Source organism: Lepidochelys kempii, chromosome 7 (assembly GCF_965140285.1).
Source record: "Lepidochelys kempii isolate rLepKem1 chromosome 7, rLepKem1.hap1, whole genome shotgun sequence".
NCBI lineage: Eukaryota > Metazoa > Chordata > Testudines > Cheloniidae > Lepidochelys > Lepidochelys kempii.
Window position 1 is genome coordinate 91,626,977 of NC_136386.1, and position 27,415 is coordinate 91,654,391.

Here is a 27,415-nt window from a genome sequence, read left to right on the forward strand (position 1 = left end):
AATCTGGCTTTGTACTATTACCTAACCTACCGTTAAGGGATGAGCACTTCTCATGGTTGGGTATTAATGTAAACTGACTCCAGATGCCAAGGAATTGATGTAGTGTGACATCAAGAATCCTTGTTCCAAGAAGGGTAGACCTTATTTCTTATTAAATTAGATGTCATTACCTTTTTAGCTTGTCGTTAAAGAACTCTCAAGATCTATTTTGGGCATTTTTCAAGGGATGAAAATTTAGATATGTGTACTATAAGATGACAAGTAGTTCAGGTTCTCAAATTTGGGCTTTGTGCACTAAAAAGATGGATGCACTTATAGTAGAATCTAATATAAATTTAACTTTGTTTAACTTCAGTGATGTATCTATTACAGGTGACTTTAGGCTCCTATAAACATATTCAGTGAGAGGAGCCTAAACATCTTTTCAAAAAGGAGTTGTGTGCACATCTCAAGCAGTGGGAGTAGCATATACATCTAAGGCATAATTAGGCCCTGGTGCTTGTTTTTGGCACAAGACAGGATATTGCAGCTTTGTCATCCTATTTTAACCTCTGCTTCCCCTTGTTCTTCATCTTAATTTTAAAAAAGCTGCGTCTTTAACTCTTCTATTTTACCTTTACAAAAATATATTTCCAGACTCTAGTTAATAACAATTCAGAAATTGACACAGACTGTTTACTTGATGTGTGTTTATACTCCACATTCTCCCAACTCAAGATATAATACTTTGTGGTTTGTGGGCAAAATTCTGCTGTTACTTGGGTTTATATCCGTATAATAGAGAAAATTTTACCCTTGTTTGTAAGTGCTGTTAAAAAAAGAGAGAGGCAGATATTATCCCCAAAGTGCAAGATGGCATCAGTCAGGATTAAAATCTGGGAATTCCTAGGTTTTATCCTTCCCTTTCTTGGACAAATTCATTCAGTTGTTCAACTGTCCATAGAAAAGATGTCTATACTAAGATTTGTCTAAAAGAATTTAGAATTCTCTTATAGCTGATACAAGCTATTTTAGCAATTTAGGCCATTGCTAAATAACCATAAAGCACTTTTCACTTCCTTTCTAGGAAGGAGGCAATAATGTAGCTCCTGAGAACTGTATTGATCTTGAGGGCATTATTAATTTTCTGCAAGATGATGTCACTGATATTAAGAAGCAGGCAGAAGAAGCTCACAGGTATATTGTATCCCTAGAAGACCCACAGGAAGCTATTGCTTGGCTTGAACAAAAACTGGGAAAAGTTACTGTTGAGCTAAGTAAAACCAAAGAAGAGCTGACACAGAGAACTAAAGGTGAGTGGGGTAAAATAAGAGTGATTCTGAACTAATGCCGACTTAGAAAATGTGTTAAATTCTAATGAATAAAGTGGACTGGATATCTTAACCTGCTTAAGTTTAATATTTACTACAAAGTATTTACCATCTGCTCATAATGTGATCTTTCTAGTTGATCAAATTGGATGTTACCTTTATTTTTATTTTACTTTAAGCTCAACTAAACCACCAATCTTATTTAAAAATTATAGAACAGTTCAGTTATTACTTAATTTGAAAAGATGCAGCCTTATTCAAGTTAAAATGTAATCTTCTAACTTTAGGATGATTTTTTTTTTAATTGACTCTTATTGATTTTACATTTTTAAGAGCATGCACAGCATATATTCTAATAACTGAAATTACTGTATTTTACAGGTAACCTTTCACTGAAGTTTGATTTCACAAGAGAACTAGTGCCTTGCAATATAACTATAGTAGAATTCTCAAAGTATGAATCCAGTTGCATAGACTTTTACTCCAGAAAATCTAGTGGGTTTTAAATTTATCACATTGAGTTTTTTTCAACTTGTCATTTAAAGTAATTACTTGACCACAATATATTTGAGGGGATTTTTGTCTTCTCTGAAATGGGCTCTAATTTTAGTCTGAATGGAAAAAAATTACTTCACCCCCTTCCCCAACACCCCCCCCCCCCCAAAAAAAAAAAAAAAAAAGGCAGCTTAAGTACATGCCTGCTGTTGGGGAAACAAAACTGTCTAAAGTTTTAGAGGAAAAATGGTAGTGGGTGGAGTGACTGGCTAGTGGGTGGAATCAACTCACTGAATGCTGAAGACATGGAGTTTATAAACTATTAGGGGGGAATTGATTTGCTAAATTCTAGAAACTTCTGGAATGTATGTAGAGCATATATTAACGATAAATCTAGTTAGCTTATCTTTCAGTTCTTAGTGTGAATTCACTACTTTCTCATTCTAACTAGTAAATATGAAAGCTGTTGATTATATGCTGGAAACAATTATTAATATTTAATGATTACTAGATATCAGTGTGTGAACTACTAATTCAACATGCCTAAAGTTGAAAGTGATTGGAAACACGTGATTACGTAGCCAAAAACAATGCAAATACTATTCTTCAAAATAAAACATTTTGAAACAAATACCTGTCAGCAAGTATGTCTGTAACAATACAGACAACAACAAAAATTTCAGGAAATGTTTTTGACAAATAGGTTCCTTACTAGGCATATTAATACAGAACTCATGAGTAATAATTCAGTTAAACTATAATACAGAACCATATTTCCCGCACCCCTCAGAAGCAGTGCAAAGGCTTGATGGAGTCAGGTTAATGGAGGAGCTGAGGGAGAGAGAAGTAAATTGCTGGGAAGGAGTCTGGGTGCTAACTTGAAAGGTTGTTGAGTATGGGTGGGAAAAGTATGGAACAGATTTTTTTTTGAGGGGGCAGGAGGGATTGTTAGGGAACATTTTCATGCAGACCCTGGCTGACCCCTAGCCTGTCCCATTCAGTCAGGCACATCTGCCCTGTCCCCATGTGTTCCTGCACCCTCATGTGTCCCTGCACTCCCTGTAGACGTGTCCCTCCACCTCCACTCTCACCCCTGCCCCTATGTAGCTCTGCACCCCTTCCCATTAGCATGTAGTCCTATACCTCGCTCCCCCCCCTATGGCCCTGTGCCTTCACTCCCATTCAGCTCCTGCCCCAGTCTGTCCTCTCCCACTAGCCCTTATGAGCCCCTGTCTGACCCCCAGCACCCCACGCTGTCTGTCTCCCCATAGCTCCTGCCCTGGCCCATTGCGAAGAAGGCAAGCTCTTCCTCTTCCCTCGCTGGCTAGGAGCTGCTGTTTTTTTTTCTATCGCCACAGCTCCCTCTGATGGGCAAAAGGCAGAACTGCAGCAACACTTCAGCAGAAGGGTTTTTTCTGTGCAAAAAATGTAGTGTGCAGCTCATTAATTATGCATGCGCAGTAGCGCAGAATTCCCCCCAGAGTATAATAATGGCTACAAGCATACCGCAAAAAGAACTAAGTAGACTGCAACCTATTAATTCTGTGTCTGAAAAGAAAATCATAGAATATTGTGTCCAAGTTGCTGAAGATGCTATCCATGATACAGAGGAAGTACTTAGTACTCTGCCACTTGCTCAGACGGCTAAAATTAAAACTCAGAGGAGGTGCAACCCTCCTAAACTGATGACCGATGCTAGTTCAGCACCATATCTAAAACTTGCTAATGTAACACTTGGCACAGTCCTAAAGCATCTTGTGGCGCTTCAGTTTTTTCTTTTTGCAACAATCAGTTTCTTGGTTGGTTGGCTGGAGGTTGTGTTTACATATGAATGCCCCGTCCAGGATGCTACCTGATGTACTGAGGTTTCACTGAGCCTGGCTGCTCCACTAGCCTGGGCTCCCTCTCTCTGTTTCGCTGAATCAGGCTCTCCGGCCTCGAGCAGCACGCGTGCACGCACACACATGCACACAGAGGTAGGGATGCACCAGCTGTAGAATTATAAACCCTGACATGACGCACCTTCCCACTAACACTCAGAACCTTCAGGAGGACTTACTACATTTACCTCCAACTACTGTAAATTCTAAATCTTGCAATGAGCATCAAGAGGACTCTATCAGCGTAGAATAGCATTTTTTTCCAAATAGGCTCACTCTGCAGAGGTACTAAACGTTAAAAACCAAAAAGGCTACGTTGTAAACTTAATTTAAAAAAATGGAATCACACTAAGCAGGGAGGAGATTGGAGAAGTTTTATAAAAACCTTTCCGTTGTTTAGTCAACCTGATCAATCAAGATAGAAAAGCTGAGCTGTGAGGAAGAGGGTGAAAAGACTTTGGTTTAAATATTGAGGTGGTTCTTTCTCTTACAACATTTTAAAATTGTGGATTCAGATATCTGCCCTAAAATCTCTGCTTGTGAAGGAGCTTGTGTTCCTGTTGGTTGCATCAAAATAGAGGAAATATGTGAAAATTTATAACTTTGTCCTTAAAAAGAGGTGTGGGGAGGGGGTAACAAACCTCCATTCCTGTCTAGCTTGCACCAGCATTGGTCATGTATTTGCAGCACACCTGGAATGATTGAAACTTTCCTAACAGGTTAGAGGCTGGAAAAACAAATAAGCAAGCAAATCAGTATCTCAGGACACTCATGAGTAGTGGGCTTATCTAAGCTGACTCCAGACTCTATTATTGTGACCTATTTCCGGAACTGAAAGGGGGGTGGGGGTGTGTGTGAGAGAGAGAGACATACATCTGGATTTCCTTCACTTACCCACTTGTGGGCTTGGTGGCCTTTTTCTTGGCGGAGGGGTAGCTTTCCTATATTGGGAGTGGAAAAAATCACAGTCCTCGTTTAATGTATTAAGGTCTCTAATATTAAAGTTATTGTTCTGAGCAGGACTCGAGCAGGCTTACAGGAAGAAGCCGCCCATTTGCTTAAAGTGCAATTATTTGGATAATTTTGGTTGAAATATATGCATTTATTTTTCCAAACTATTTAAATTACTCCTTTGAAAATCAAAAAATATTTTCGACTGCTAAATCAAACTGGGGGGAATAGTCTCGATGTATCTCAGATATTGGCAAATGACTAAAACCTTATTATAGAAAGACTTCGCCAATTTACTGAATGAACTACTAGTTTGCAATCTATGTAATGCAAACCAGTTTCTCTATTTGATTACAGAGATTGAAATGCAAGTGATTAAATTAAGTGAATCTGCTCAACAACTTGAAGAAGCTACTGAGGTAACTCTTAGAGAGAAATAAATTCACTGAAACTTATATCTGCTTTAATTATTCATACAAAATTACAATAGCTTAATGTCTAATTTCATAGTGTGCTTAACTGAATAGACCTAGCACTATTATGGTTTGTTTTTCATGGTGTGTTTGAGTGCAAACGATTTGGAGTCATGTTATAATTAGGGCTTTCAAGAGATTAAAAAATTTAATAACAATTAATTGCATTGTTAGACAGTAATATAATCCTATTTATGAAAACATCCAAAAATATTTATTACATTTTCAAATATATTGATTTCAATTACAACACAATACAAAGTGTACAGTGCTCACTTTATATTTATTTTGGATTACAAGTATTTGCACTGTGAAAAAATATATATATTTTTCAATTTCACCTAATACAAGTACTGTAATGCAATCTCTTTATCATGAAAGTTGAACTTACAAATGCAGGATTACGTACAAAAAAACCTGCATTCAGAAATAAAACAATTTAAAATTTTAGAGCCTACAGGACCACTCAGTCCTACCTCTTTGTTCAGCCAATCGCTCAAACTTTGTTTACATTTGTAGGAGATAATGCTGCCTGCTTCTTGTTTACAGTGTCACCTGAGAGTGAGAATAGGCGTTCTCATGGCACTGTTGTAGCTAGTGTTGCAAGATATTTATGTGCCAGATGCACTAAAAATTCATCTGTCCCTTCATTCTTCAACTACCATTCCAGGGGACATGCATCCACGCGGAAAACTGGTTCTGCTTGATAACCATCCAAAGCAGTGTGGATCGACACATATTCATTTTCATTATCTGAGTCAGATACCACCAGCAGAAGGTTGATTTTCTTTTTTGGTGGTTCAGGTTCTGTAGTTTCCACAAAGGAGTGTTGCTCTTTTGAGACTTCTGAAAGCATGCTCCACACCTCGTCCCTCTCAGATTTTTGTAAGGCAGTTCAGATTCTTAAACCTTGGGTTGAGTTCTGTAGCTATCTTTAGAAATTTCACATTGGTACCTTACTTGCGTTTTGTCAGCTCTGCAGTGGAAGTGTTCTTAAAATGAACATGTGCTGGGTCATAATCCGAGATTGCTATAACATGAAATATATGGGCAGAATGCGGGGAAAAACAGAGCCAGAGATCTACAATTCTCCCCCAAGGAATTGTCACAAATTAATTAACACATTATATTTGTAACGAGCTTCAGGAAGCATGACCTCTGGAATGGTGGCCAAAGCATGAAGGGGCATACGAAGGTTTAACGTATCTCACACGTAAATACCTTGCAATGCTGGCTACAACAGTGCCATGCAAAAGCGTTCTTGTTTTCTGGTGACATTGTAAATAAGAAGGCGGCAGCATTATTTCCTTTAAATTTAAACAAACTTGTTTGTCTTAGCGATTGGCTGAACAAGAAGTTGGACTGAGTGAACTTGTAGGCTCTGATGTTTTACATTGTGTTGTGTTTGAGTGCAGTTATGTAACAAAAAATCTACATTTGTAAATTGCACTTTCACGACAAAGATTGCACTATGGTACTTGTTTGAGGTTAATTTAAAAATACTATTTTTACAGTGCAAATATTTTTAATAAAAATAATATATACTTTGATTTCAGTTAAAACACAAAATACAATATATATGAAAATGTAGAAGAACATCCAAAATGTTTAATAAATTTAAGTTGGTATTCTATTGTTTAACAGTGTGATTTAAAAACTGCAATTAATCATGATTAATTTTTGAGTTAATCATGTGAGTTAACTGTGATTAATCGACAGCCCGAGTTACAACGCGTTCCTGTTATCTAAAACCTAGTAAAAATGTAACTTTTCTCATCTCAAAGAAAATGACGACACAGAATAAGCGGATTCAAGAGCTAATAAACATTGTGGAGCAAAAAGATGATGTTATAAGTAGACTAAAGGACCTAATATCCCATTTAGAAACTACAGTAAAAGACTACGTAAGTTTTCAGCTCTTCATTTCTTAAAATGTACAAAACTTACTTTGATTTTTTTAATGCTCGTAATAACTGGTTAAAAGATGGGAAACAGGGAAGGAAAAAATGATCAGCCCTCAAAATGGAGAGTGGTAAATAGCGGTGTCCCCCAAGGATCTGTAGTGGGCCCAGTGCTATTCAACATATCCATAAAGTGTCTGGAGAAAGGAGGACAAACGGTGAGGTGGCAATGTTTGCAGACAACTTTTTTTTTTTTTTTTTTTTTTACTCAAGATAGTTAACTCTTCACAGTCTGCTTTGGATCTCACAAAACCTGGTGACTGGGCACCAAAATGGCAGATAAAATTCAGTGTTGATAAATGTAAAGTAATGCACGCTGGAAAATATAATCCTAACTACAAAATGATGGGATCTAAATTAGCTCTTACCACTCAGGAAAGAGATCTAGGAGTCACTGAGCGGATGTTTTCAATGTCCAGCGGCAGTCATAAAAGCTGACAGTCTTAGGTGCCATTAGGAAAGGGATAGATAAGACTGTAAATATCCTAATGCCACTATATAAATCTATGAATACTGAGTGCAGTTCTGGTTGCCCAATCCTAAAAAAGATGTATTGGAAATGGAAAATGTACAAAGAAGGGCAACAAAAATGATGAGGGATATGGAAGAGCTTTCATATCAGGAGAGATTAAAAAGATTGGGACTGTTCAATTTAGAAAAAAGACAAATAAGAGGGGATATGATAGAGGTCTATAAAATCACAAATGGTATGGAGAAAGTGAGTAGTGAAGTTATTTACCCCTTCACATAACACACAAACCAAGCACCCAGTGAAAGTAATAAGCGATAAGCTTAAAACAAAAGGAAGTATTTCTTCACACAACATAGAGTCAACTTGTGGAACTTGTTACCAGGGGATGTTATGAAGGCCAAAAATATAACTGGCTTCAAAACAGAATTACGTAAGTTCATAGAGGATAGGTCCATCAACGGCTGTTAGCCAAGATGGTCAAGGGAAAGGTCTGTGGAGTGGCCATTTTATTTGGGAGACTGAATCTATAGTTGAAGATGGAAAGAAGTTGTGGGCAGGAGGCTAGAGTTATGACATGAAAGTCAAAATAAATGGGAGACTGAAATGAAGAAATAAAGCCTTGGGAGGGGAGGGGGAGCAGTAGATTATTTAAAGGAGACTTTTTAGTGAGCAATTCAGAGGAGAAAGCACATAGCAGGAAATGAGTTGGAGACAGACAGAAAGCAGCAGCCCCCAACACCATCTCCATGGTTCTTTTTCATTATGGTGTGGAGGAGAAGGAACAGTAATAGAGACATTGTTGCACTGTGAGCCAAGTTTCAGTGGGGGCATGAAGGTGGAGGAAGCAGGAGAAGAGAGGTCAGAAATATTTGGAGACAAAGCAGGTATTCCAGAGCTATCCTGATCACCATCCAGTCATTCTTTTCTTCCCTGCCTTTGACATGGTTGACTGACTTAGTAGCGATGTACAATGGTTGTAACCACTGAGAACCTTTGGGATGGTATGGGCCTATAAGTACATTGGTGGTAGTGACTTAGTGTGTGCATCAAAGTCCAGTAAGTGTCAACCAGCCTGAAACAATCTTCTAGAGAAATACCATTTGCATGTAAAAATGATCTTATGTTTGCAGCTATGCATCCACTTTTTCTACAATAAATCCACACTGATTTATTCCATACAGTACATTAGGGGATGCAAATTAACATGGACTTATCTTATTCCTGTCTTTCAGTTTGTCAGTAGTGCAACCACTTTTGAGGGCTATACCTATACTCCAAAACTTCTTAGGATTACGCAAGATATGGCTCCTGTCATTTCCTCATTCTCCAATTAATTTCCCCAAAGCGAACAGTCCATACCATGCTTTCACACCTGGACAAATCTCCAGGTGTAGAACTACAAAAAATCCAAAAAGAACAAACCTTTAACTCTGTCCACCCATCTTATTAAATAACATGGTAGTGCAGTGATTTTCAGACTTTTGTACTGGGGACCCCTTTAACATAGCAAGCCTCTGAGTGTGCCTGCTCACCCCCTTATAAATTAAAAACACTTTAATCTATTTTACACCATTATAAATGCTGGAGGCAAAGCGGGGTTTGGGGTGGAGGCTGACAGCTTATGACCCCCCACATCATAACCTTGCGACCCCCGAGGGGTCCCGAACCCCAGTTTGAGAACCCCTGTGGTAGTGTGACGATGAAGTGCTATAACCGCATGGCGTTTTTCATAGGTGTCTTGTGCTGTCTTATCTATCTGGCCAGCCTGGTCTTGTGCATGCAAAAACCTTAATCTTAATATTTTGGTCAAATTTATAGTCCATAGCAGAAATTAAAGCATTTGCCAACCTATCCTTTGGGCTTACTATTTATCATGGGCACTTCTAACCTAATTGGAAAGTACATCAAGTAGTGTTGATGGTAGGAAGAGTTAAGGCTGTTACTAAGAACTTTCACTTTTGAGAAGATGAGAAAAAGTATAAAATTTTTTTGGAAAAGTCACCCAAATGCTTTCTGTAGGTAGTAACAGTTTCTGTAGCTTTTGATATATATTACTGTTCTCTTGATGGAATACATAATCCCTCTGACTCATGCACATTATCTGTATTAGTGCTTTTTCTTTTCTTCCCCTTTGTGCTATGTTCTATACTCCAAAGCATTGTACACCTCTTTATTGCCCACAGAAAAAGCAATTTATAGCTGACTTTTTCTCCCCAACAAAAATCCTTGTAGGAAGATGTTATATGGCTATTTGTCTAATTTTTTTGTTTTCATATTCAGCTGAGATTTATTGCTTGTAACATGGTTGGCTGCTTGTTTTGTATAATGGCATGAGGTAACTAATTTTATTTAAATGTAGGACAACACTGTAACTACTATTAAAAGACACATGGCAAACGAGAACAGCAATGGGAAAATAGAAGGCACTCAGTCTAGTGACAGTGTGAAGCATGTGCTGGATGTAGGAAGAAAACGCTGTTTTGAAAGTAAGCCTACCCAAGAGGAAGAGCCACCTACAAAGAAAGGTACCATTTCTACTGCAGCCGAACAGGGAGTCTTCCGAAAAAATCTGATTCCAATGCCAGAACAAAAGCAAAAACTCGCAATTCGTAAACTTTATCGTCTGAGGAGAAGAAAGTCAGCAACATTAAATGCTAAATGGAAGTAACTGTTTATTTTCATTGTCTTGTGTGTTGCCTCTAAATTCTTAAAATAAAAACTGCTTTTAGATGTCTTGCTTCCCCTTTGCTATGTCTGCTAATACATTTGCAAATTCTGATGCAGAAAAGATATTTCTGTTAAAGTGGACTTTGCCTACAACTGGCATGTTTAACTACTGTTTTTTCTGCCAAGCTTGCTGTTAACCTTCTTAAACATTCTTACCATTTTCCTGCCTGAGCTCTTTTTAGAACTGTCTGAAGTGTCAATGCGGTCTGTGATTCATTCTGTCATATTGTATGTAGATGCTGTACACACTTCAGGTATTTCATTAGATCAGTGTATAGAAACATGTAAATGCTGCATGCTAAAACCCTATATATAATACGCAAAGCTGACAATGGTAAAACTCAAATTCATTTGGGATCTAGTGTTTCTCATAAACCTCTCTTTACTGGTAGAAACTGCATTAAGTAGGCATTCTAGTCATGTATGGCATGCGTCTACATAACTGTTCAGTGTCTGCAGCTTTGAAATCTCCCTGCTCTCCTTGCTTGAACTGTGAGCTTGCTTGGCCTCTGACTGCCAAGGATCATGTAGGTGCCTCCCCAGAAGCTAAGGGGCCTCTAATAGGTGCAGCATCTATGCAATCTGAGTAGGGGTTGCAGATGGGAATATGTTGACCCAAACAAGAATCAAGGAAAGGCAATGGGGCAGTCTAGAGGCTTTTTCCTCTCTCCTTCCCTCAAGTAAGGAGCTAAAGGCTCCCCCAGTTAACAAGTGGAGATGGATTAAAGCTACCTAGACTCTGCTTTGGGATCAGAAATGCCACCTAGTGGTAAAATTGGAAGCAAAACATGGGGGTGCAGGTAGGCCAGCCCCCACCATGGGATTGAGAAGTAACAGCTGTTGAAGGGCACTTCCTTCAGTGCCATGTTAAACAAAGGAGGAGTGGTATAGCAAGTTCCATAGGTCTAGGACATAGCAGATAAGCAAGCTGCTGATGCTGCTTTCTCTAACAAGAGAAGAAACTGATATGCCTGTGAAGACCATCACACATGTTGGTTAGAGCCAACCTTGGGTCTGCATGGAACTACCTTCTGGAGAAACCATGTACATGCCAACAGGGGAGAAAGTGATGACAAAATTAAGCAGGCATTAAACCCCTTGTTATAGCAGACTGTGTCTGATACCTGCTCTAATCTTGGTATTCATGCCTAATGGCAGTTTGTAAATACTAATTTTTAGCACTGAACAGGAAACTAGATAGAAGTGGTACATTAATGCTACTGTTTAAGTTGTGGAGTCAGGAAACGCAAACTTTTCAAAACATAAAACTTAGTCTTGGGTACTCTCTTTAAAGAGCGCTCGGTCAAATCTTAAAGGTCGATTGGTTGTCTCGAAAAAGTGTTCAGAGACTATTTGCTTCACATTAAGCTCATAACTCAAAAATGGCCACATGTATCTTCCTCAAATTTTGCTTAAAAAATCACCTTTTCACAGAGAGAATGTAAATTTTAGCAACCAAGACTTAGGGTGAAAAAGAAATTTCAGTTTTAACTATCCTTCAGCCTTTGGATGCATCCGATGAAGTGAACTGTAGCTCACGAAAGCTTATGCTCAAATAAATTGGTTAGTCTAAGGTGCCACTAGTACTCCTTTTCTTTATAGTAAAAGAGAAAAATCTTAGTCTCTTCAGAGGTGGGCTGTCTATGTTGAAAGTCATGTACCCTATCACCGCAATATAAACAAAGTTCCCCAAATGATCTTAGCTGTCAATTGTAAAGCACCTAAAATATTTGGAACTGATTCTGGGCTTTCTCTAACCTACAAAACTCAGTCATACTATGGGTGTCAGAATACACCTTTTCTGTAATCCATTCCATTCACAGAACATAAGCCACATACACCTTTTCCTGCATCAGCAGCAGGATTTTATTACATAACTTAATATAGAGAATACATGATGGCTTTTATATAAGTCTGTTTTGTGGGCCCCGTCAAGGAAAGAATGCTGGGTCTCAACAGGAAGCTGGCTATTTCCCTTTCCAATGTTTCTAATGTTGGTTTCTATCTACTGCTGGCTTACGAAGTCTGACTCTAAAGCCATGACACTTCTGTTAGTAAAGCTAGTGCTTGCTTATCCTATCCCTCATGCAGGAGTAATTTTTGGTGGGGTGGATTCTAAATTTATGGGGTAAAGGAGGAAATAGACACTCCCCCTCCCCCGCCCCGGAAGCTAGCTCGCTCTCGCCTTTTTTGTTTTGTTTTGTTTTTCTATTTTTTAAAAGGTGTCTGACTAAACTTATTACTCTATAATAAACCAGTCTTGGGTCAATGGACTATTTGCCATAGATATGTACAAATTGCACAATAGTCATTGCTTTATTAATGCTGCTTCAACTTAGCACATGGAAATTCCTTCCACCTCTGTGTGTCTACACACACTAATGCTAGTTCAGAAGTATCTCCTCAAGGTGTACTGCTGTAAATTTACAAAGTACTCTAATGATAGTTTGTGCAGTCTACCTACAACTTACTGTGTTTGCAAACTGCACCATTTTCTACACAGATTTTATATTCTGTAAAAACACACTTTTCCCTGCCAATTCCATATGTATTTGACCAGGGAACTACTCCCTAACACTGCATTATGTGTAGCTGCAGTAGAAAATTTTCCCAATTTTTCAGAAGTGATTCTAGCTGATGTCAATGGGAGTTGCAGTTTGCTCCATTGTTAGGGTTAATCAGCCTTAGCGTAATAAAAACAATAACATTTTAAAGGTGGAGCTCAGACTGCGTGTGTGTTTTGAGAGCTCTTTGTACCCTTGAAGTTTTTTGAGGTCTCCAAACTCTCAACGTTTTGTCTTCAGGAGCATTTCTTCATACTTTTGTGAGGAAGGCAGTGCAGAAAATCAGTTTTACTTTTTTGGCTTCCTTTCTCTACTTCCCTCTGCACACACATTTGACTTCCCAATATACCTTCTCTTCTAACCCTTAAGCTGCCATTGTGTCAAATCAGAAGCAGATTTGGGAAGGAAAACCTTCAGCATATGGTGGAAAGGCATTAGGTGCCACTTACTTAAAGAAGCAGCGGACAGTTGCTTGTGGCAGAGGTGTGGACAGTTTACACAACCCAAGAAACTCCTGGTTTCTCTCTGCATCTGGCAGATGGGTGTATCTGTAGGATGTAAGATTGTTGGGCCAGCTAAGGTGTAAAATTGAGGATGGTTGAGTGTCAGGTAGTTATTTTTGTGCACTAGGCATCACAAAGTTTTACCATCACTGCAGCAGATTAGGAACCTGAACAGAGCACAAATCAGCGTCAAGCCATTCATGTTCTGGCTTACTGAAAGTCGAGACAATGTACACCCTGTCTGGAAGTCTAAGGAAGATACTATCTGTAGTACTGTTCAAACATGTAGCTTCCAGGTTTTGGGATCACCTTTAAAGGCCAAACTTCAAAATATTGCGTAATGTGAGGATTTAAGGCTTACTATACCAGCCAAAATCTCCCACAGAGTTTTGAAAGTTACTTCTTGATATGTATAATTTATTAATATTTTTGCTTTCAAGAGCAATACAGTGATACTTATTTTTCTTTTTATAGGGTCCATTAGAAGTGCAGGTAAAGGTGATGCAATAGAGCAAAAGAAAATTGAAGAAATGCAACAGAACATTTTAGAAAAAGAGGCAGAAATATTAGCATTACAGGAAAGAAGTGAATCCCTAGACTGTCAATTAGCTATACTTAAAGAAAAACTTTCAAATGAAAAAAGGGAAAAAGAAGGGTTCAATAGACAGATGGCAAACTTGTGCCTGGAGCTATCTTCTTCAAAAGAAAGGGCTTCTGGTTTGAGTGAGGAGCTCCAGCAGTGTCAGGCTAGTTATGGGAAAATAGCTTCTGAATTAGACACACAGAAAGTTATAAATAAAGAGCAAGAAGAGAAGATTAAACAACTGACTACAGAGGTAGAAGCCTCTAGTCAGAATATTATAGTCAAAGTGTCACAAATAAAAGCAATGCAGACAAAGATAGATGAGTTGCATAAACTTGATTTAGAATCTCATATTGTAGATGTTGATCTGGTCAATCTAAAGGATTTTTTGGAAGATTCTCAAAAAGATAAACCAGGGAAAATTCAAATGCATTCCTTAAACACACAGTGCCAGACATCTAATATTGCAGATGTCAGGCGAGAGAGCTCTTTCCATTGCAGTATTGAGGGCATTTGGAAAGAGTGCAAGCAAATTATTAAGGCCTCCTCCCAAAAAAGTAATCAGATCCAAGAACTCCTTCAACAAGTTGAAAATTTACAAAAGAGCATCAGTGAGGTTGGGAATGAGAACAATCAACTAAAAATACAATTGGATGACCTTACAAATCAGGGTAATTTGTCCATAAAGGAAAAGGAAAACCTTGTTAATCAGTTACAAGAACAATTACGGGAAAAAATCTGTGAGTCTGAAAAACGTGTGGCTGAAGATAGAAGTGCAATTACCCATCTTGAGAAACAAAGTGCCAGCCACAAGGAGAAAATAAAAGAGCTTGAATGCCTCTTGGAGGCTTATAGGGCTAAAGATGACAATGCAGCCAGGTTAGAACAAATACTTAAGGAAAAAGAATCTATCATTTTAAAGATGGAAATGGATATAAAAGACCTGGAAAAGAAATGTATGAATTCAGCAATAAAAATCAAAGAATTAAATGATCAGGAAACAAAACTGAACGAGGAAGTCATACAGTTGAAGAATAACTTGAAAACTACTGAACATTCACTTCAGGAAAAGGAGAGAGAAGAAGAAGAATCAAAAAAAGTTACAGAACAGTAAGTACAGCATTGAATAGACACTTGAGATGAAATCTAAGATGAGACTAGTTTGAATGTGCATCTGCTCAGTTCCAAATAACACTCAGATACTTATCCAGATTAAACTGCTAAGAAGTGGTTTAGATACTAAAATTTATCTTTGAAAATCATTTGTACACATTACTGGCTATTTTTTCTCTTTGTTTAATTGTATATCTTGATAATGTATAAAACCCAGTAAGTAAATTCCTACCTGTAGCATCAGTACATGGAAGGAAACATGAGTACAAATGTAGACATTGCAATTAAACTTGTCATTAACAGTAAAAGCAATCCATTTTACAAGGTAATACTTGTACCAGGTGTACTAACTTCTTTTCGATAGGGAACTATTTCTAACTTCTCCAAATTTTCTACAATGTACCTACCTTGTGTAGTAAATTAGGTTTTTGGGGTTGGGGTTTTTTTCCCCCCTCTAAAAGTCAGAGTAGAATATCTTCTCAGGTGGAGATTGTCTGATCAGGTTTTTTGCACTTTATCATAATGCATCTTTTTGCCATAATTATCAGTTATTTCTAACTAAATTATATCTCCACTAGTGAAATGGACATAGATGCTTAATGATTTTTCAGGCTAAGTAAATATGGTACAATCATGAGTATTTATTTTATTCACTTTATCCACCAGATTCAAATGTCTTCTAGAAAAGAGCTTGTGTTTAAGGGACTCTCAGAATATGAATAAGGGGAGCCTGGTATGTTTAGGGTCTCCTGCATCAGTTTGTTGAATGCCATACAGTGGAGTATACCCAATTATTGTATTAGTACACTTGTGTGCGATCTTTCAGTGAACTAAAGTAGTTCCTATGTTAAAATGGCCTCTACATTTGGAACTCTGTTAAATATTCATCTACCATTTACTTCTTGTATGGAAACCAGAGGCAAGAAAAACTTTTATATAAACCTACCTGTTAGAAATCCTGATACTAGATAACCTTTTTGGAGTAGCAGGTGCAAATGTTGGAGCAGAAGCTTCATATACGGCAATCTTTTAAAGCAGATAACTTGACATGGGTCCAAAATATTAAAATGTTAATAGTTGTTATGTGATAACAGCAGTTTTTGGTAAACAGTTGGATAACTTGGTGATGGATGTAGTATGAAAACTTAAACAGGAAATGAGTGTAGGAGAGTGGAACCAGCCTGAGGCATAATTGCACTCCCTTTACCTGACCCTAGAGGAGGAGAACGAAGGTAAGACAAAATTATGCTAATCCTCAGATGGCTGAGGCAGTGGTGCTATTAGGAAGGCTTTGGAATGTTTGACCACTGGGAGGCTTTCATGGACAAAGGACTGTTCTTTCCCACCTGAGTAGGGAGGGAAATAGACTTCAGGGATGGAGGTCAGCACAACTGATTTAAAAGAGCTTTAAACTAGGAATCTGGGGGAGGTGGTTGGGAGATGCTCATGTAATCTCCACACCTGATTCTAATATTGACCAGGAGAAAAATCAAGAAAGAGACTATAGCAATGGAGAAAAGAACAGCAGTGTGTAGGAGAATGGACATTAAGAGGAAAGAGAGTTCTAATGAAGTTAACAGGTAGGCGTTAGTGGCAGTAGAATGACTACCTAATCAGGTGAGGAATCTGGGTAAAGCCAAGCAGACAAAACTAAGATGTTTGTACACCAATGCAAGGAGCCTGGGTAACAAAATGGAGGAACTAGAACTACTGGTGCAGGAAGTGAACCCAAATATTATAGAGCTAACAGAAACATAGTGAAATAGTACTCATGACTGGAGTACAGGTATTGAAGGGTAGATACTATTCAGGAAAGATCGAAATAATGTAAAGGTGGTAGAGTAGCTTTGTATATTAATGATACAATTAATATACAAAAAAATTAGAAGTGATGGAATACATAAAGTAGTCTGTTTGGATCAAAATGACTTTGGGGAAGAAGGCTACCAGAGGCTCACCTGGGATAGTTTTTGGAGTATAGTACAGACCCCCAGGATCCAATCTGGATATGGGTAAAGCCATTCAAAAAATATTTTTAATGAAATAAATACTCCTGCGAATTGTGAGATTATGAGCATCTTTAACCTCCCAGATATAGTTCAAGAAAAAGTGCTATTAATAATAGTAGGGCCCAAATTTTCCTTGATGTGGTAGCTGACAGATTTCTTCATCAGATAGTTGCCAAACCAACAAGAGTTGATGCCATTTTAGATATGGTATTGGTGAGTAGTAAGGACCTCATAGAAGATGGACAAGAAACTTGTAAAGGGGAGACTACAAGGGTCATACTGAAAGGTGAACTGTTAGGCTGGAGGGAGGTTACTAGAGGTGTTCCTCAGGGATCAGTCTTGGAACCAATCCTATTTAACAATTTTATTAATGACCTTTGTACAAAAAGTGGAAGTGTGCTAATAAAATTTTCAGATGACAAAGTTGGGAGGTCTTGCCAATATGGAGGAGGACCAGAATACCATACAAGAAGATCTGGATGACCTTGAAAACTGGAGTAATAGAAATTGGGTTAAATTTAATAGTTCAAAGTGTGCGGTCTTACACTTGGGAACTAACAACAACAAATTTTGCTATAAGCTTGGGACTTTCCAGTTGGAAGCTCCAGAGGAAGAGAGAGACCTGGGTGTATTGACTGATCACAGGATGACTATGAGTCATCAATGCGATGTGACCATGAAAAAGGCTAATGCAATCCTAGGTCAGGTATTTCCAATGGAGCCAGGGAACTGCTAGTACCATTATGCAAAGCACTGATGAGACCTCATCTGGAACAGTGTGTGTAATTGTGATCTGCCATGTTTAAGAAAGACTAATTCAAACTGGAACAGGTGCAGAGAAGGGCTACTAGGATGATCCGAGGCATGGAAAACCTACCTTATGAGAGAAGACTCAAAGAGCTTGGCTTCTTTAGTCTCACCAAAAGAAGGCTGAAGGGAGATACGATTGCTCCCTATAAATACATCAAAGGGAGAAATACCAGGGAGGGAGAGAAGTTATTTAAGTGAAGCACCAATGTGGACCCCAGAACAAATAGATATAAACTGTCCATCAACAAATTTAGGCTTGAAATTAAACGAAAGTTTCTAACCATCAGAGGAGTGAAGTTCTGGAACAGCCTTCCAAGGGGAGCGGGGGGAGGGAAACCTAACTGTCTTCAAGACTTGAATTTGATAAATTTATGGAGGGGATGGTATGATGCGACTGCCTATAGTGGCATGTAGCTGATCTGCAACAGCTAATAGTAAATATCCCCAAAGGCCAGTGGTGAGACACTGGATGGGGAGGGCTCTGAGTTACTACAGAGAATTCTTTCCCAGGTGTTTGGCCATTGGTTCTTGCTGAAATGCTCATGGTCCAACTGACTGCAATATTTGGGGTTGGGAAGGAATTTTCTTTTGGTCAGATTGGCAGAGACCCTGGAGATTGTTCGCCTTTCACTGCACTTGGGGCATTGGTCACTTGCAGGTGTAAACTAGAGTAAATGGTGGATTCTCTGTAACTTGAAGTCTTTAAATCATGATTTGAGGACTTCAGTAACTCAGCCAGCGGTTAGGGGGTGTGAGGTTCTGTGGCCTGCAGGGTACTGAAAGTCAGACTATGTGATCATGATGGTCCTATCTGACTTTCAAATCTGAGTCTACTCATGTTGAGTAAGTACTTACTGATCAAGTAGTTCCATTTAAATCAAAGGGGCTTATGAAGTATAAAATACTACTTAATATAAGGATGACAGAATTGAGTCCTAAGTTTGTAAAATGCTGAAAGGCCTCTTCCCTAATTAAGTCACAGAGTAGAAGTTCCATTTTATATGTTTTTGTTTGCATTTATATTTATGGAACATTAAAGGAACGCTCTAAGGTAGCTTTGTTCCAAAGTTTAGGGCTTTTTGAGTTTTTTTTTAAAAAAAAGTTTAAAACCTAATAGAAATGTGTCCTTTAAACAAACAAACACACACACACACTCTCTGAAGATTTTGAATTAAACATTACTTTGCAGCTTACAACTCCTTCCTCTATAATAGTTTCTTTTAACTTCCTTAATGATATTTAATCCTTCCTCCTCTTTCCCACCTTCCTCCTCCAGGTTAAATAAAGAACTCTCTGAGAGTTCTGCCTTCATACAGCGGCTAGAAATGGATTGTCAGAGGAAAGATGAGGAGTATACAGATCTGAAAGAAAAGCTAGCTGATGCTAAGAAACAAATTGAGCAAGTACAGAAAGAGGTCTGTAATCATAAGAAGAAACATGTTTCTTTTGCAGCTTAAATGTAGGGCTCTGCTAATCAAATATTTTCTCTTAAATATATCTTTGGTTATATGAATTGTTAAAGCATTTAATATTAAAATAATATTTTTAACTTCTTTAGATTTAGAATTCTGAACCTAGAGTAAAAGTGAACCTGAAAACTATTGATACAAAACCTATAAACTACTGAGAAGACTACAGTAACTCATATTTTGACATGTAGATATTGAAAAGAAAAACAGTCTTGCTAGTAGTATGTTTACCATGGGTTCAAGATGACTTGAAAATAATGGCGAATCAGGTTACTGAGAAGAACTTTCCAGACTAATCTAATCATGTGTCACTCTGGAATATGTTGTTTTACAGGACTAACTTTGGGACTTTCCGTTTCTTAAACTGATGGAAACCAGACTGTCTCTGAAGATAACACATTGATTGGCCTTTTGGGGGGAGGCAAAGGTTTATCAGAAAGAGAGAGTGCTAATTTTGTTTCTCTTGTGGTTAAAAATTAAGGTTACAAATTCCATTGATCTGTGAAAGGAAATGAAAGAGAATAACTTCTAGTTGTATTAGTGACTAATATGTAACTACCAAGCAGTAGCATAATTAAAATGGAATGCTTACTGCAAGTAATAGCCGTTTTGCATTTTAAATAGAGGCTATAGTGTGGAGTCTTGCACTAGAGGTTAATTACATGTATTGCTGCCTGCCCAGGATAATAGTGCTTCTTGTCCTTCATCTAACCAGCATCCTAAATATTTAATGCTGAACCACTTGTGAAGCGTCAGGAAAGGCTTGAGATCAAATGGCAACCAAAGCCTCTTTTTAAAACTCTACCATTTAAAATTAAAAGATTAGCTTCTTAGTTCTATACATATAGCTGAAATTTTTGCTTGACAAAGCTACCTGCATTGATATCAGTTGAATACCGTAAATCTTCCCATTCAGCGATGGGACCTCTTTCTTAATTAAGATGAAAATGTAATATATTGCACCTGCATTTTTCAGAATAATGGAGAATTGTCTAATTATCTGAAAGCTTGTCATGTAATCATATTAAATACTATTCGTAAATACAATCCATTTATGCCATCTAAATCTAAAAACCAAACCAACATAGGACAATTAACTGTGGACTTTTGCTCATCCTTTTATGACACTGTCTGCTTTGCAGGTGTGCACAATGCGTTCCAAGGAGAAATTATTGAGAAGCAAAGTTAATGAACATGAGAAAACTAAAAACCAGTTTGCTGAGGAACTAGGTATGAAACAGCGGACAATCCAGCAACTTAAAAAGGTATTTTGAACATTTCTTAAGTTTTATAAACGACTTGATATGCCCTCCATTTGTCATTCGCTAATTATCAGTTTCTAATGATATAAGAAGGTTTCTAAGCAGTAAGGCAGTCACAGGAAATAGGGTAAAATAGAACTAACCATGCTAAAATTAACTTAACGGACAAGAACATTTTTAAGGACCTTCTCATAATAGTGCCTCATCAAATTGCCTTTGATAGAACTAAGTGTTCAGTACATATATAGATGAATGGGCAAGGCCTGATCTGCAAATATTCTTATTCTGGCTTGAAGCATCTGGATAAATAGTTGAAGTGCCTCAGTTTACACCTTCTCTTTTTCACCAGTAGACTGGCTGTGAGAATGCTCCTCTTTGGTAGATGGAAAAGCTACATATTCCAGATTTCTTCACTTTTAAGTATCAGCTTATTATTTAATAAAGCTCTGAGTGAGACTTTCCAGACTCTTACCAAATGCCAGTGTGCATCTTTGTTTTCAAACATATTAGTACTAATTTCCTTTTGATGTACTACTTAGGAACTATTGGGTAATGAGCAGATAGAAGAAATCTCAAAACAATACCAGAATGCATGTAAAGGTAAGCAATAACCATTTTTGTTCATATCCTGTCATGAAATGGCAGCATAATGGGTTCTTGTTGTGTAAATAATTTTCTTAAAGGGTTTTAATATGTTCAAATATTAAAAATATTGTTTGGATGGAACAAATTCCAAACCTAGTATTTAAAACATTCAGATAATGAGCTGCTCTTTTGTTTAGCTCATGTCAGTTGGTCTATTAGAAAGCAAGAAGTTAATGCAAAGGATATAAATCCCAAACTCTATCTCCAAAAATAAAATGAAAAAGGATTGTGGGCTTGCTATACCCACACTTATAACGTTTTAAAAGTCTGAGAAAGTGTGAGAGCCGCCATTTTAATAAAATCTCAAAGATTAAAATGCTGACTGGTTAATGATAGTTAAGGCTGCAGTTTTGTCACGGAAGTCACAAAATCTGTGACTTCCAAAGACCTTTGACTTCAACCAGTGCTGGCTGGGAGCTGCAGGGGGCAAGGGGAAGCCCCACAACTCCCCCACGGCTCCTGGCCACCACGGGAGGCATGGGGAATCCGCCACACCCGGGCACTGCAGGCTACATGGCGGGCCCCACAGCAGGGGGAATCCACGGAGCTCCCAGCTGCTGCGGGTGGCAAGAGGGACCCCCGCCGCTCCCAGCCACCGCCAGCTGCAGAGGGGATCCCTGCCACCGTGAGAGGCAAGAGGGACCCTCGGAGCTCCCGGCTACTGTGGGTGGCAGGGGGACCCCTGGAGCTCCCAGCCCCTCCACCCCCCAGTTGCCCAGCCTACCTATTTTGTCTTGGGTATTTTTAGTACAAGTCATGGACAGGTCAGGACTTCTGTGAATTTTTCATTATTGCCTGTGACTTGTACTAAAAATAACCGTGACAAAAACTTAGCCTTAATGATAGTCACATGTTGTGACCTTGATGAATGTACCTCAGTTGAACAGTGGTTACCCTCTCATATAGTATTGGAAAAAGACACTCACAAGGAAACTTTCAAATGACTAAATGCTCTTCCTCCAGATCTCCTTTTGGGATAAGCCCGTTGCTGCTGGTAGATTGGATTTTAGTTTTTTGTTACTCTTGTGGGTGGGGATACCCAAGTGTGAGAACTTTGGCCATCAGAGTATAAATGTGTTCTTGTACTTTGTAACACAGCTTTGGATCCAAAGCTTTTAATGGGCACACTAAATTGGGGGGAATGGTGGGGAGAAGAAGGAGCCTCCTTTTTAAATCTATTCTTAAATCTCCAGATCTGCGTGCAAAAGAGAAAATAATTGAAGACATGCGACTGACATTAGAGGAACAGGAACAGACTCAGCTGGAACAAGATCAAGTGCTAGAGGCCAAATTAGAAGAGACTGAGAAATTAGTTTCTGGTAAACTACCTATCTAAAGTATGAGCAAAAACATACTTTTTAGATGCTTAGGAACACTTCACCACTTTTATCATTGAGTTTGTAACTATTCTATTGGACCAAATCCAAAACACCATTGGAGTTTTGTTTAAAGACGGCAGGATTTGGCCTAGTGGTGGCTTTTCTGCCATATCTTCGCTTTGGCATTAGTTGTGACTGATAAATGTGGGAGCTGTACTACAAGAAGGGTGTCAATGTGGTAAGCTTGAAATTGATGCAAACCACATTATTTCTTCTTGTATTCTGACTAGAATTGGAAGAATGGAAGCAGAAATATAAAGAGCTGGAGAAGAGTAATAGCGAGTGTCAACAAAAAATAAACAAACATGAGGACAAAAACATAGATGCAGTTAGTGGAGAACTAATCAGTCTGCAAGAAAGACTTAAGGTAAAATTTGGTGACTTAATTTTAAACACAAAGCATTAAATTTAAAGCAGGCAAGTAGCTATATCACCTCTTTCTTCTTTGAGTGATTGCTCATGTGCGTGCTCGCCATGTTCACCGGTGCCGGAAGTTTTTCCCCTATCAGTACCCGTAGGGGAATGCCCCTAGCCACCCCTGGAGTGGCACTTCTATGGGGCAGTTTAAGGGGTGCTGCGTGCTCCCCCCTCCCCACATTCAGTTTCTTCTTGCCACCAGTGAAGGTGCTTTGGAACTGCTCTGCTGTAGCTTTCCCTGTTTGGACTTTGTTTAGTTCGTAGTTAGTTAGTAACTGTAGTTTAAAAAAAAAAAAGGGCGGGGGGGAATAAGAAGTATAGTTAGAAGTATGTCCAGGTCAGGGCATGCCCCGCACCCTGGGCTTTAAGTCATGCAACACTTGTAAAAGACCTATGCCTGTGAGTGGTCCGTATGCTGACTGTTCATGCTGTCTGAGGGAAACCCACCTCAGCGACTGCTGCAAAATTTGCAGATCTTTTAAGCCTCGGACCAAGAAGGAGCAGGACATCCGGCTCCGAGCCATTTTGATGGAGTCAGCCCTGACCCCAACACCTTTGCACCGCTCCCAGTCAGCACCGAGCACTGCAGGATCAGTGTGCAGCAACCCAATGGTGCCTTCCACCAGTCAACACCGATTCCCATCCACGGGACACTATAACATGATGAAGAAGAGGTCTTCTCCGTCAAAGCACCGGGGCAAGGCTGGGGGCGAGACTAGACCCGCGTTGGGCAGCTCTCGATCCCCATTGACCTTGCGGCCTCCAATTCAAGTTGAGCGGAGTAGCCCAGCCCTCTCCGAGCCAACCTCCACGGATGCCAGTGGCCACATTCAGGTGCCCTCAATGCTGGAGGCCCTGCAGGCAGCTCAAGACTATGTCAAGGTTATGATTCTCTACCAGTATTGGTTGCACCGACGTCAGCGGCTCCCCGGTCCAGAGCCAAACCGGCGCTTGGACCTCCGCAGTCGCCGCCCGGATGGTACTGTTCACAGTCGAGGGAAGATTTCCAAAGCCGCTCTCCACACAGTGAACATCCCACTCGCAGCCCGCACCAGTCCCCATCGACCCCCACCAGGTTGTCTGGCTGGGTGCCAAGCAGCAGGGGATCCAGGCACCGCTCTGCCTCAAGGGATTGCAGATCTCGCAATCACAATGTGTCCTGCCAGGACTGGAACAGATGGCACCGGAGGTCGCTGACTCCGAGAAGCTATCATAGCCCTTCGCGGTACCAATGTTAATGCCACTCTCGCTCTTTGTCCCGGTCGAGGTCCCCACCACAGCACCGCTCCCGCAGCCCAAGGTATAGATTGCTGGGAACCAGCCATCGCAGATCCGCCCGTCGGAGCTGTTCATGGAGCAGCCGTTACAGACGGTACTCCCACTCCTCCACGCCGGGTTCACAGTCCCAAGCCCGGCACGGCTCGCGACGCTGTCACTCGTTCCCATCCTGGAATAGCGGTAGATCGTATGCAAGCCCAGCCTCCCTTCGGAGTCGACAGTTGGTGAGTCTGCTCTGATGGTGCCACTAATGGGTCCCGTGGGCCCCGACGCAGCCCTCGATGGTGGCTCTCTCAGTGGCCGGAGCCTTGGAAAGACTGTCAGCCTCCCCCTATCAGCCCCCCAGGAAAGGGTCAGCAGAGCGCGCCTCCCAGTTCCACGCTCAGAAGGGGATCAAGTGTTGGCACCTGCAGCACTGGTGGGGATACAGAGTACCGCATCCCCATCCTCATCCTCCCCAGATGAGGCAATCACAGCACCTCCTCCCACTGTTCCTCAGGAGGACACAAAAGCCCACCACGAACTTTTGAAAAGGGTGGCATCAAGCCTCAACCTACAAGCTCAGGGGTGGAGGAACCCTCAGACTCCCTCTTTGATGTCCTCTCCAGCTACAGCGCCAACCAGGGCGGCTCTCCCCCTCCACGAAGGGGTGGCAAAGATCTCAAATGCCCTGTGGCAGACCCCAGCTTCCTTGCCCCCCATCTCTAAGAGGGCAGAACGAAAGTATTTTTTGCCCACCAAGGGGCATGAGTATCTGTATACCCATCCTGCCCCCAACTCTCTAGTGGTCGAGGCGGTCAACCATAAGGAGCGTCAGGGCCAATCCGCTCCTACCTCTAAGAATAAGGACTCAAGGAGACTAGACTTACTCAGTAGAAGGATTTATTCCCTCTCAAGCTTCCAATTGAGGGTGGCAAACCACCAAGCCCTGCTGGGCAGATATGACTTTAACTTGGGGGGCTCAATACCAAAGTTTGCGGACTCCCTTCAGGAGCATGATAAGAAGGAGTTTAAGCTCTGGTTGAGGAGGGCACAGCTGCCACCAGAGCGGCACTTCAGGCAGCCTTGGACGCGGCAGATGCGGCTGCAAGATCTATGGCCTCTGCAGTATCCATGAGAAGAGTGTCGTGGCTCCTGTTGTTGGGTTTGTCCAGAGAGGCACAGAGCTCCTTGCAGGACCTCCCATTCAACAGGAAAGCCCTATTCACGGAAAAAGCAGACGTGAAGTTACACGGTCTCAAGGACTACCGCGTGACATTAAAAACTTTTGGTCTCTATGTACCGGCCCCAGCCAGGGCCAAGTTCAAGCTGCAGGAAGCCCCCAGTCAGGCCACCCACTCCAGATACGAGCCCCCTTTATAAAAAAAATCAAGGAACTATAAAGAGCACCCACAGCGGCAATCTCAGCTGGGACCCTCCAAGCACTGGAAGGATTACCAAGGGAGGTGGTGGAATCTCCATCTTTGAGGTTTCTAAGGCCGGGCTTGACAAAGCTCTGGCTGGGATGATTTAGTTGGGGATTGGTCCTGCTTTGAGCAGGGGGTTGGACTAGATGAGCTCCTGAGGTCTCTTCCAATCCTAGTCTTTTATGGTTCTATGATTAGCCAAAGTTATGTACACTGGTGTAGATCAAAACACAAATGTTTATCCCATAATACCATTCCAAAAGTCTTTTTTTAGAAACTTTGTGCTATTTTTATAAGTAAAAGAGAGTTTATTTCAGGAATATGCAGGTATCCAGTTGGTGGGTTGATATTTCTTTGTTTTACTATTAGGTTTGTCTGTCTTGTCCTAAAAAATGTAACCGGGTGTCCTCCCTGCAATATGCAAAGATTGTCAATTTAACGTCAGCCTAACCTTGGAGAGCCTTCTCCCTGGCTAAGAAAAGATTTATACCTAACTCTTTAAATTTTTGATTACTTAATGCAGGAAATTGAAGAAAAGTATAGAACTGATAGAAAGAAATGGGTGGAAGAAAAAATGGGGCTTATAACTCAAGCAAAAGAAGCTGAGAATCACCGAAACAGAGAGATGAGAAAATTTGCTGAAGATAGAGAACGTCACGTAAAGCAACAAACAGAAGTGGTGAGTAATAGACCATCTGTTCTAATTCCCATGATGTTTTAAACAGGTTTCATAGAAGTTTAAAGGGCTTGATCCTGCAGAGTGCTTCCTGTGAGGTATCCTAACTCTTTTAAGTTGAGGGTATTTGGACTTTCAGAGGACTTCTTTTTTCTTCTTTTGTCATTTTACAGGAAAGTCAGGATCAGAGGTGCTCAGTTTGTAGTGTTCTTTATCATACACTTACCATAACTATTAAACATCTTAGGCATAACAGCAAATGAATCTGTTGGTTCCTCCGATGTTATTACCTCCCTAGTTACATATCGGTGAACAAGGAACACAAAGACTCAAAGTCGCTCCTCTTGAGTTAAGTCTCAAAAGGAGTCCTTACGTGAAAATGTACTGATTCCTCAACAGAGCTGAGGAGAACTCCCATTTAGGAAACAACTTTTCTAAAAGAAAATCAGTTATAAAGGGCATGGGGGGAGAGACTGTGGAAGGTTGAAGAGAAGCTAATTTTTCAGCCCAGATTTGTAGCAAAATCTATTATAATTGGTTTAAAATACAGTTTGTAATAGTGTGTATGGGGGGGAGAACATGACTGTTTTCCCATCCATACCACTTTCACAGCAGGGCTGTGGTACCCATTGTATAAATAAGATCTAGTGATAAGGCTGATACTATTCTACAACGTGGGTGGCCGCTTAGGCTAGCCACCTGACTATGTACTTAGGGGTTCGGGTGCAATTGTACCCAGGCAGCAGCCCAGGCTGCCATGGAGGCACCTGTTATTTTGAGATGCTAGCTTGAGCAGAGTTGGGAATTGCATCTCCTAGCTCAACTGTAGATGAACCCTTAGTTTACTCTTCAAATTTATGTTGGCTAGCTTGTAAAATACTCATGAGAAACAGTCAGGTTAGTTACATCAATAGTTGGAGGGGCTTTTTTTACTGAAATTCTGCTCTTGAAAAGAGAATGTGGGAACAAGATTTATTATTTAAAACCTCTTTTGTTTTTATACACTATCAAATGAAACTAAATTACTTGTTT

The 27,415-nt window shown here is 40.1% G+C and overlaps 1 protein-coding gene across 2 annotated transcripts in view; it reads left to right on the plus strand.

The window, feature by feature from the left end:
- Window positions 1–27,415, plus strand: part of KIF20B (kinesin family member 20B) — a 73,712-nt gene that overhangs the window by 27,482 nt on the left and 18,815 nt on the right. For both annotated transcript variants that reach the window (XM_073353810.2, XM_073353811.2), the window contains 11 exons: window positions 1,067–1,292; window positions 4,994–5,055; window positions 6,894–7,013; window positions 9,902–10,067; window positions 13,811–15,029; window positions 19,128–19,266; window positions 20,463–20,585; window positions 21,122–21,182; window positions 22,421–22,546; window positions 22,837–22,973; window positions 26,231–26,386. In XM_073353810.2, coding sequence (XP_073209911.1) covers window positions 1,067–1,292; window positions 4,994–5,055; window positions 6,894–7,013; window positions 9,902–10,067; window positions 13,811–15,029; window positions 19,128–19,266; window positions 20,463–20,585; window positions 21,122–21,182; window positions 22,421–22,546; window positions 22,837–22,973; window positions 26,231–26,386 — 2,535 coding nt within the window. The remainder of the gene's footprint in view (window positions 1–1,066; window positions 1,293–4,993; window positions 5,056–6,893; window positions 7,014–9,901; window positions 10,068–13,810; window positions 15,030–19,127; window positions 19,267–20,462; window positions 20,586–21,121; window positions 21,183–22,420; window positions 22,547–22,836; window positions 22,974–26,230; window positions 26,387–27,415) is intronic.